Consider the following 12,047-nt stretch of genomic DNA (forward strand, 5'->3'; position numbering starts at 1 on the left):
AAGAAGTTCTACTCATAAAGAAGGCTCTCAATAAGGTGAGGGAAGAAAACATAATGTGTCTGCTCTCTTCTACTTGTAATGGGATAATTTTGTCTAAATGTCCCTCTGGATACTATTGGTGATGTGGCACAACTGATTGAGTTGTTATTGGATGCACAATTTTTGCGGACAAGAGTGCAACATACATTAGTGTCTCATACCTATTGTTGTTAAGAGATCTTACGACATGTGATGGATATGCATGGGGAGTTGCAACACTAGTTCACATGTACCCGATGTCATTGTAACATCCCAGATGATGTACAGGTACCCAGAAGAATAAAGTCATTAGGCAGTCTACGAGTGAGTAACTTGATTTACATTATCATTCTAACACTTTCATAAGATAACATTTTTATGTTTTGACTTGTTATCCTTGCAAGGTTCAATAAGACACTTTGCGATCATTTTACAGAGGATGGTTGGTTGTCAGGATGTTAGTGAGGGCGTTGTCGCATGAGATAGGACTCAAGAGGCATTGCAAATGGGTCATGAGACCTGTGAAGAACATGCAGAGAGTAGTCGAGAAGATTGAAATGTTCATGGTCGACATTAATCTTTATCTTCTTAAATTATAGTATTTCATCATGGTTGTAATATCTCATAAAGTTTATTTTATTAAACTATGTTATTTATGGTATTAAAGTATGCTATTTCTGAAATTAAATTATGTTTTCAAACTATTTAATTCTAGTTCTAAATCAATAACATAATTGTTGTTCTAAAGTATTACCGATTTTCAAGATCCGGTGTTATCGATTTTCAGGACTGGTGTTACCAAATTTTTAGAACCGATGTTACTAAATTGTATCCAACGGATTTCGTAATATGTCCTCATCGGTTATCATAATCTGATTATAATTTATATATATATATATATATATATATATATATATATATATATATATATATATATATATATATATATATATATATTTAAGAATATAACGGTCATCACATCACAACCAGATTTGGAGGTGCAGGAAGAAAAGCCTTTCAATATAAGTCAACATCAAAGGGACAAGCCTACGATATTGAGCTCTGAGGCCCTTGACAAAACTTCTGAAAACCACCATAGAACCTTTGATTTTCCAGAAACCGGAAATTTTCTCAAAGGCGAAAAACACATTAAAGATATTTAAAATTAACTAAAAAGTAGAAAAAAAGGTAACGATTAATCAACGAAATTCACGTACGTGGAACTACAATTTCTAAACTGCCTTTTACATAGAGTTCGTTAGTATAAATATTTTAGTTAAATATATTATTATTTTCAAATATTTATAATTCTTCTCAAAATTAAATATATACTAATTTAGTTTCTCAAGAAAGTCTTATAAAACATTTCTTTTTCAAGAAACCATACATGGCATGTAACAAATAGAGTACATAGAGTAAGGTGAAACACTCATAAAATCTTAAATCATTGAATTTTAACAAGGATTGTAAGAAGGTGAAAGGCGCGCATCTCGAAACATCCTAATTTGTAATTGTATTTATATTTTGTTTTAATTTATACTTTATTCGCCAAGAAAATGAATGGTTGGTATAGCTTAAAAAAAAAAGGTGAATTTTAATTATATTAATTTATTTGTTTAAACTGAATTTATTCACTCAAGAAAATGAGCACGGTGCAAACAGATAATTTAGAAAAAAATCAGTATTCTTAATAATTTATCGATTTGATTGGATGATTTTCATCGATTTTATGTATCACGATGGTGCACATGGAGTTTGAATCGGAAATACACGTTATAATAACAAGATGTTACGATTTTTAAAATTTCGATTTTACCTGATGATGCAAATTGTAACAATCGGAGTTACAATGATATTTATGATTACCATATCTTCCGTTATCATTCATTGCATCTCTCGATTCTTCCATCAAAAACACTATATGTTTCCATCACTAATACCATAACTAACCTTCAACAAAAAATTCTTCACTTGCACCTCTACAGAAGATCCTTGGTTTTCAGATTTAACAGTTCTATGTACACAAAAATCACATAAAGAGAATTAAATGAATTAAAAAAAAAGAGCATCATTTAGAACAGATAATTAAACTGATACAAACAGTGATGCATAACTCATCATCCAACAAAGCAACAGACGCGAATAAATTATAGAGAACCGTCGTCTTATTCCACTCCTACGACACACTACAACAAAACAAAACGTTGAGATACGTTTTCCTTGAGTTCATGCATTTGTCGTCATAGTTCCTATGTTGTTGTTGTCGTCATTGTTTTGGTTGTTGTCAAGATCTCGAGGAAACTTGAGGATACCAGTGTTCTTGAAGGTGGAGACGGTGAGTTTAACATTTTCACGGGCGATGACGGTGCCAGTAATGAGACCTCCGAAAATGTGGCCATTAGGGGTTGAGAGGTTGATGGTGAAAGATAGGGGAAAGGGAGGGGTGGCTCCAGGGTAAAGGGTATAGAGGTTGTTGTATAAGTAGGAACCAGAAAGGGAGAGCAAAGTGAAGGGACCATGTTGCATGGTTGAGTTGTGAAGGGTCACATTGTTAACTGTGCCAGAGGCACTAATGATGGCCACACTCACATGACCATTATGAGCAATGTTCAAGATGAAGTCCATGATGTCCCTATTTGGGGGTACCCTAAAAGAAAACACCTTCATGGAGGGCTCCAGAGATTGGGGCACTGGTTGAGGGCTGAAGCCTGACTTGTTCCTTGAGCCTGGAGGCCTACCCACGGGCTTCCTTCTGGATGGCTTCATCAGAGGCTAGTTGGTGATGGTAGTGTTCGGTGGGGTTGTTATGTCTGTCAGAGGATTTATATATAGTGGAAAATAAAATGTTACTTAACGTTATTATAACAGTAAAAATGGTCCTAACAAAAATTAGTTTTTATATTTTTAAAGGAATAAAAGAAAGACGTAAAAAAATTGTTGATATCAGAATATCATTTTACTTTGTGGTACGTGGCGGTGAACTCTTTCGAGAGTTGAGTTTGAACTGAAGGAACCTTTGGAGAATGGTGCATGAGATGAAAGAGTGTGGCATAATGTGATTTTGAAAATGGGTTACTTTAATTAATAATGCAACAAAAGATTTTAAATCTTGAATAGTTTTATTCAGAAATGGTTAATATAATTTAAAGTTGGATGGGACAAATGTATTAAAATCATTTATTGAAATTTATGATTTAAATAATGTTTAAGTGGAAATTATTTGTCCTATTAAATGATATTCTAGTCATTGTTTTATTTATTCTTTATTATCGTATACATTGATTTAATTTGGTCAAAAGCATGTCAAAATCATTGATTATTGGCGTAGCCAATATCGAAGTAAATTTCTAAACTTGAAATATATTTGAAATATCAGAAGGGACTTCTGTTTAGTAGAATATCCATCTTGAGCAAGACTTTCTGCGATCGGAGACACTTGGTATTTTATATACACAAAAACGAAATGTTAGAATGTAAAAAATTAAATTCAATGATACACTCAATGAAAAACGAAATTGAGAATTCGTTGAAACACTTTTTGTTTTGTGAATTTTATATGAATTTTGTTTAATAACAGAATAAATGTTAAGAAAAATATGTTAAAATTTTCAAATTAATTAAAAAAATGAAAGATGAGTAATAATGATGAATGATGTGAGCACTAGTGCAGAATTTCCTTTTTACCTCGCCTTATATGCCTCGGTTGGCCAGGAACCGAAGCATATAATGGCGCGGTGGCATGTTTGCAATTCCAGCCAAGTTTTATGCCTCGGTTCAGCTAACACCCGAAGCCAAAGACAGCTATAGGCCTCGGTTCGCGCAAAACCGGTGCCAAAGAGTGCTATAGGCCTCGGTCCAACAAGATCCAAAGCCAAAAAGGGTTTGCATTTTTAAATAACTGAAGTAGTCATTAGGTGTTTGGCCTCGGTCCAACAAGACCCGGTGCCAAAAAGGGGTATATGGCTTCGGTTGTTAGAGGAACCGAAGCCATAGAGTTTATTTAGGGTTTCAATTTCGCGAACCCTTCTACTTCCCCGCGCCGCGAATCTGCAACTCCTTCCTCTCTCTCTTCCTGCAACTGAACCTCGACGAGAGATTTCTTGGAGGTGCACAATGAGGCGAGCGCGGCGGTGGGCGTTGAGCCGCTGCGGTGGAGCGAGGAGGTGGCGAACGTGACGAGCAAGCTGGTGCGGTACCAGAGGGACAAGATAGGGTGCCAGTTCGCCAACCTAACCGCCGAAAGCAAATTCAAGTCAAGCACCGGCGCTCGTAATGGCGGGAGGCTTAAGTCGCGCACTGGCGGCGATACCGGCATGATTAGGTCATGCAGAGGTGCCGGCGATGGCGGCAAGTTTAAGTCACACAACAGAGGTGGCGATGGAAGCAAGTTTAGGTCACGCACCTGACGTTGCGGCAGAGGGAATTCTGAGTGGCGCTCCGACGATGGCGTTGGAGGCAAGTTAAGGTCGCGCCCGGTGGAAAAATCAGAGTCGTGCTCCGACGATGCTGTAGGAGATGGGGCATCGGCGTGAATTTGGACGATGATGCGCGAGCAGTTATGGATGAAGCATCCCTGAACGTTTAGATCGTCGTAGAGAAGTTGTTGATTGTAGAGGATGATTTGTTGGCGAACGGTAATGCCTCGAAGAGCCACCGTTGCGCGGGTGAGCCACCGTTGACACAATGACTTCGGTTCACAGTAGAAACGAGGTAGAAGAGTAGTTCTATGGCTTCGGTTCACACCCAAGGCCAAAAGCCATCCCTTTTGGCCTCACCCTAATATGCCTCGGTTTTGGAACCGGGGCAGAATATAAAAAACAACCGGGGCCAAAAGCCCTTACTGCACTAGTGGAGCTTGCTAAATGCAATTTGTAATATGACCTCATTAGAAAGAAACTAAGGGCAATGATTAATACAAGAAATGTTTGGAATACAAGTGTGAGTCTAAGTCCCACATTGACTAGAAATGAGAAAGTAGAGCACTATATAAGAATAAAGACCCATAAACCCATTGCCTTAAGGTTTTGGGTTGAGAGTGGTGTAAGTGTCTTATGTGGTTAGGCTCAGATCTCATTGGTGTTGTTCTCTCCAGTGAAACCCCCTCTGTAAAACCTGACAAGTGGTATCAGAGCCGATGGTTAATACCGGCTCAGACGAGTGCAATACCAGTATGGTCCTAGTATCGAAAGTCTTCCTGACAGTGTGGGTCAGGTAAGCGTGTCCCGTTAAGAAAAGAACGGCGGTACAGAAAAGGGCAGAAAAGGAGTACTCGTGGTTGGGCAGCTTCCGCTGGAGGGGGAGTGTACCAATGTGGTTGAAGGGATTGTTAGGAATACAAGTGTGAGTCTAAGTCTCACATTGACCAGAAATGAGAGAGTAGAGCACTATATAAAAATAAAGACCCATAAACCCATTGCCTTAAGGTTTTGGGTTGAGAGTGGTGTCAGTGTCTTATGTGGTTAGGCTCAGATCTCATTGGTTTGTTCTCTTAAGTGAAACCCCCTCTGTAAAACCTGACAAGAAATTCATAAATATCCTCTACTTTCTATATATTCCAATTATTTACAAAAATCTCAAAGTATAAATACTTCAACTCCTATCAACAAAGAAATATATATTGATTGTAGATAGAGCTAACAATTTGGTCCAGTATACCAGATTAGGCCTGGGTCCACGTGTGCTAGGGTCAAAAAAGCTCACAGGATAAAAAAAGCTCAAATTATAGAAGTTCATAAGGCCAAAAACCCCACAAAAGCCATGTGAGCCATGGCCAGTCCAAGTGCTTTCTTCTTAAACATGAAAAATATATTATTTCTTAAAATATATTATTAAACTTTTCGTCATCGACTCAAGGTCGACACATCTAGGACGTCGATCCGACCTACCTTGGTCGTCATTTCAGGTTAGACCATCTTTGAGTTGGGCTTGGCCGAGTTGAACCTTTTAGGTCATAAGGTCGAGACAAGCTCGTCCATGTCGACGAGCTAGCCTGACCCAACAGGTCCTCGAGCCCCATCGACCTGTCCAGGTCATCGAGTTATCGGCCCATCAAGGTCGTCGGGCTTGCTTGGTCTCTACGGTTCGTTGGCCACTACCCGTCTAAGTCGTCGGGCCAATAGAGCCCGTCCGAAACGTTAGGTCCGCCACCCCGTTCGAGTGGTCGACCAATTGGCTCGTTTGGCCCACCCGTTCTGTCAGGGTACGACCCGTCTGATTAGTTAGTTTGGCTCGTCCGCCTTTTTAGGGTCATTGGGCCTGCCTTGTCAGTACGGTTTGTCGGGCATGGCCCGTTTGAGTCACTAGGCTCTTCTGGCGCTTCTAGGTCATCGGGTCCGCATGACCCGTTCTAATCGTCATGCATGTCTGGCTCGTTCGAGTCGTCGAGCTTGCAGAGCCGGTTTAGGTTTTGGGCACAAACGACTCGTCCAAGTCATTGGCCTCGCCCAACCCGTCCAGATCTTCGGGCTCGTCCAGGTCGGCGGACCCATTTGGCTTGTTTGGATCGTCGAGTCTACTCGACCTGATCGAGTGGTCGAACCTGCCCAGCACGTCCTGGTTATTGAGCTAGCCTGAACCGTCATGGTTATCAAGCAAGCACAGCCCATTTGGGTCGTTAGGCATGCACAGCATGCCGGGTCGTCGGGCTCGCATGACCCATCTAGGTCGTCGGTGTTAATCTTTTAGTCTGACTCAAAGTCGTATTTTTACTAGGCCTAACCCACTTGAGATGGGCTTCAGGGGTTGTAGCTTTTTTTTGTCCCCCTCAATTTGAGGCTCCAGAAAAAGGGACTTAATGAAGAATGGGATTGGGCTTGCTTTTGGACCAATGGCCAAATTGACACCTTTAATTTTAGAGTACTTGGAGTGTTCTAACCCTTTTACAAAATTGCATATATATTTTTTTACTACATATCCAAAAACAATTAAACAATATTATCTACCAAAATTCAGCTAACACTAGTGGAAAATGGACCTATAACATCACCTATTTAATGTCAGTCCAATAAAAGGTGAACGTAAAAAATGAGTGTGGCATTTTTGCAATTAAAATGCCAAAATTGACGTCAGCTTGACCTAGAAAAAATGTCATAGGGCTATTTGACATCGTTCCCCTCTCTACATCACGTTAATGTATGTCACCATCTCCCATATATCGCTGTGAAATGGTTATTTGATGTCGACCTTGTCTTGGTCTGACGTCAAATGTGCTTTATTACATAGTGCTAGACCATTTTTCTTTCACTATTCTTTTGCGCTTTTCTTCTCTAACGAACTAGTGGCTACGACGACGTGTGTGAGCACAAAATAAATTGATTTTTGCTTCATTTAACTCAAATGCAGGTTGTTTGGGTGCTTTGCTTGTGATTCTGTTTCATTTTTCACTATTTGTTTTTGTGCAGGTTCGTTTTGAAGCAACGATAGCGACATTTTTCATTGTGCACGACGATGACAACAACATTCTTTATTGTGCACAAGGGAAAGCGTCCTCTCCTTAGCAACGACGACGACGACTTGGTTGGATAAAATGTTTGTTAATTTTGCATTGCTCTTGTCTTTTAATTGCATATGTTTTGGTTGTTTTTTGCATTCTTTTTTTTAGCTTTGACAAATGTTTTGGTTATTGCGATTACATCTTGGGATGACATTTCAGAGGTCGAGAAGAACCTCCTATAGCAGAATATTCTGGTATGTTTACTTAAAACAACTATAGTGTTTATTATGTTACCTAATACATAACATATTTTCTGTTTTCAACAACAAAATTTTGACATTTTGAAGGGAATTATAAAGAAGGTGTTATCTCACACAGACACCAGATTTGGGGACTTCAAGGCAAGGTTTGCACGTCTATATGTGTTTGGAGACAAATAACATGACACTCCTTGTAATAAGTACAAAATAACTAAGGAGGAATGGATGCAATTTCGTGTACCTAGAGAGTCTGAGGATTAAAAGGTTTGTTTCTTAAATTTGTTTATAGTGACACTAGTCATACATTTGTGAATTATTATCATTAAATTATGTTATGTGTGATAGGAAAAAAGAATAGCAGCCCAGGAAATTCATATGGTTAATGATGCACTACAGGTACTCTTGAGGTGGTTGTGCATTCTTAGAGAAACGATTGAGAAAGTATTGTGCAAAGGCTTTAGGACTTAAGTCCCTTGACCTAGTACTTGCAATTCCTAGATATTAGATGTGGAAGGCTGCTCGAACTAAGTCTGATGGACACATGACATCATAATTAGCTCAAATCATATATGAAAAAGTAGTAAGTACAAACCCTATTTGACACCTATAGTTCATATGCAGAGGGTTTATGATTAATCTTGCTTATATGGTGCAAGATGAGTTAGTTGAGCAACACCCTCAAGATTGGTTTTGTTGGCCATGGTTGGGACGATATACTCACAACAACCATTGGAAAGCCAAAGCACTCAAGTCGTGTGTGTGGTGTTGGATGTATTATGTCTTACATGCTCGTCTTCCTCGATCTACTGCAATGGTCCAAATTGATCCTCCCTCACAATTATCTAATGTTGATCCTACTTCATCAATTGAACACACATGTACATCTTTTGTTGGCCTAACTCACTATACTTCCCTTAGACCTTGGTTCTTAACTCAAGTGCCACCAACCATATTATGGGTAACAAATCTTTGTTTTCTTCTCTATCTCCTACGGATTGTTTACCTTCAGTTACCATGGCTAATGGATCTAAGGTCTTATCCCATGGTGTTGGTACTATTACTATTTTTCCTTCTTTGTTCATTGGTTATGTTCTTTTTGTCTCCAAGTCTCCATTTAACTTATTATCCATAAGTCATCTCACCCGTTCTTTTGATTGTGTTATTTCATTTAGCAAAGGTCTTTATCATCTATGACCTTCTACACATGTTGGCACAATTATTGATTCTACATATCTCTTTTATGCTCCATAGGATCATCCTAGTCTTGCCAAAATGCAACAATTTGTTCCTAGTTTATCCAATTCATCTAATTTGTCGTGTGAGTCATGTGAATTAGGCTAACATAGTTGTAGTTCATTTCCTCCAAGTGTCTCACAACGTGCTTCATCCCCTTTGTCTTAGTTTATTATGACATTTGGAGACTTAGTCGTGTTAAGTATAATTTAGGATTTCAGTATTTTATTACTTTTATTGATGATTATCCTAGGTCACACAAATGTTTTTTTTAGGATTCACTACGTAGATCACCAAAAAGGAAATAAATGTTTCTTTCATTCTTTTAATTGTTATTTTATTTCAGCTGTCACATTCAATGAGTCTTCTTTTTTACTTTATGTATCGTTATTCTTCGTGTGTTTCTTCATTTATCACAATTAATATTTTTTGTTATTTGAGATCCTCATGTTGTGTCTAGTCCACCTCTACAACTCATCATTCATCGGATGACTCACTTCTAGTGCACAATCATTTGTCCCTTCAAGCTTTGGCAATTGAGTCTGAACTTCTAATTGTTCTTAGTAAAGATATACACTCTACTTGTAATCCATCTTCTTATTAGAATGCTTTGAGTTACCATTGATTATCTACATCTTTATATACCTACCTTTCATTTATTTCTACTATGTCACTTCCAATTTTATAGTCGATGCCTTAACTCATCCTGGTACGCATCAAACCATGTTTGGTGAAATCGATGCTCTTTAAAATAGTGGAAGTTGAGAGTTTTTCTCATTACCGTATGAGAAATATGTTGTTGGTTGCAAGTGAGTCTTTTCCTTAAAAATTGGTCCTGATGGTATTATTGATTTTCTCAAAGCTCATCTTACGGCTTTACACACATATTTTTGGTTTGGATTATGGTGATACCTTTTCTCTAGTGACAAAGATGGCTTATGTTCACTTATTTATAACCATGGTTGTTCTTCAACAATGAACTCTTACCAACTAGATGTCAAAAATGATTTTCTCATTAAAGATTTGTAGGAAGAAATTAATATGGAACAACCTCCAAGTTTTGTTGATCAAGTGGAGTCTTCTGGATTGGTATGTCGTCTCTGCAAATCTTTATAAGGCTTGGAATAGTTTCCTATGGCTTAGTTTGGAAAATTCAGTAGTGTTGTTAAAAAGTTTGATATGATTCATAGTGAGACAAATAATTTAGTCTTTTAATATGACTCAAGTGTTGTGTGTATCTATTTAATAGTATATCTTTTAATATTCTTACAAAAAGTAATCACCATGACATCTCCTAGATGAAACAACATTTTTATCACCACCTTCGTACCAAAGATCTTGGCAAACTCATATATTTTAGAAAAAAATGAATTAATAAACTCAAAATTTATTGACACACTCATGAACCGTAATGCCAAACTTCGTTGGAATTTGAAGCTCACATTTTAATGAAATATAATAATATTTGACTTTTCTTTATTATCTTATATATTTAATTTCTTTTAAACTTCTTACCTTTTAAATTTCGCTTCGTTATTACGAGGGTTATTATTTTATAAGATCTTAATTTTCTTTTAAAAGATATTTTTATAATTTTTATTTTAATTAAATAATTATAATATTCATATTTTAGTTATTAATAAAAATACTTTTAAAATGAGAACATATTATTTTTATCATCAGGATTTTATTTAAAACAAATTGTAAAAACATATGTATGAAATTTATAATCTCGTAGAGATGCAATGAGAGATAAAAAGGAATGAAAAGTACAAACTATAAGAACAGGATGTGTAAAACTGTTACTATTGTAGTTAAAATCAATATTTAATTAAACATTATAAGATTTTTTTGTTTTATACATTATTTCTGGTTGAAATTCCCATGATCGTGCCACAACAAAATCGTTATTATCTAACAAAACCGTGGATCGTTATTTATTCTAAATTGTTTGGTGCGCTGTACTATCATGAATTCAATAAAATTTAAAATTTAAAACTAATTAAAAGTCAATGCACCACCCACTTAAAGTTTAATATGTTTGCAGCTATTACACCTCACTTTCTTGCTGAGTGGGATTTTAATTGAAACAAAATTCAAACTCAATTAAAAATTAAAAGTATTTTCTGTTATACCCTTCACCTTATTAAGTTAATGAGTTTCAGTTAAAATAAAACTTAATGTATTTGTAAGTTACAAACATCTCTTCAAATAACTTGCATTAATTCATCTTTTCCCAAATTTAATTACATGTAAAACTAAAAGTATCACAATAAAATTTCTGTTATTGGTTATATATATATCAAAAGCAAAATATTTATGCTGTTGTGAACCTTTTACTATCAAAATAAAAATTATAATATTTTTTAATTATTTAATAGAATATAAATCATTAAAAAAGAATTAATGGAAAGAAATAAAATAAGTACTTTTATGTGCTTATTAAATAAGTAATAAATATTTGCTCATAAAATTTTGGATAACTAATGTGCAGAAATATATATAAAAAAATATAGAACATTAATTAGTCCATCTAAAACATACTAAATGCCTAAATGCGAGATATAGGAACAAACAGTTATCTTATTATGAATGTATTTATCTCAGTCTCAATATATTATTTGAATAATTTTACTTCATGTATATGTTTTATATTTTTTGAAGACTTTTACAGATTTTCTTGTAATTCTAATAAAATAATAATGGTACAGTTTTCTATTTACTTACAATGTGTGCATGTATGTAAATTATGTAAAAATTATCGTAAGAGCTGAGTGTATATAACAGCAGAAATAATAAATATATTATTAAAATTTTAGAAAGACATAAAAAAATTAATTCTTTTCAAAATTGTTACAGATTAAAATCCAAATAGAGTATTAGATATAATAAATGGGTCTTATTTTTTTATTGATAAAAAATGAACAAGTAATACATAAGGTATTAATTGAAGAGCATTTGAAATTTTAAAATATTAGAAATTTAATAAAAAGCATGGAACTTTGGTGGATAATTAAAAAGGCATGTAAAAGAAGGAAAAAGAGAGGAGAATTCAATCATTTCTTTCTCAGAAACACATGCACATTGATGGAGAAGTAAAGATT

General features: G+C 35.8%; 1 protein-coding gene across 1 annotated transcript; it reads right to left on the reverse strand.

Moving 5' to 3' along the window:
- Nucleotides 1–2,244: 2,244 nt before the first annotated feature.
- LOC114188423 (AT-hook motif nuclear-localized protein 17-like) lies at nucleotides 2,245–2,784 on the reverse strand. Its single transcript, XM_028077010.2, has one exon. It carries the CDS (start codon nucleotides 2,782–2,784, stop codon nucleotides 2,245–2,247), a length of 540 nt encoding a protein of 179 aa, XP_027932811.1.
- Between the last annotated feature and the right edge of the window lie 9,263 nt (nucleotides 2,785–12,047).

The sequence above is a fragment of the Vigna unguiculata genome, chromosome 6 (assembly GCF_037176805.1).
Source record: "Vigna unguiculata cultivar grain cowpea cultivar isolate G323 ecotype 2 chromosome 6, ASM3717680v1, whole genome shotgun sequence".
NCBI lineage: Eukaryota > Viridiplantae > Streptophyta > Magnoliopsida > Fabales > Fabaceae > Vigna > Vigna unguiculata.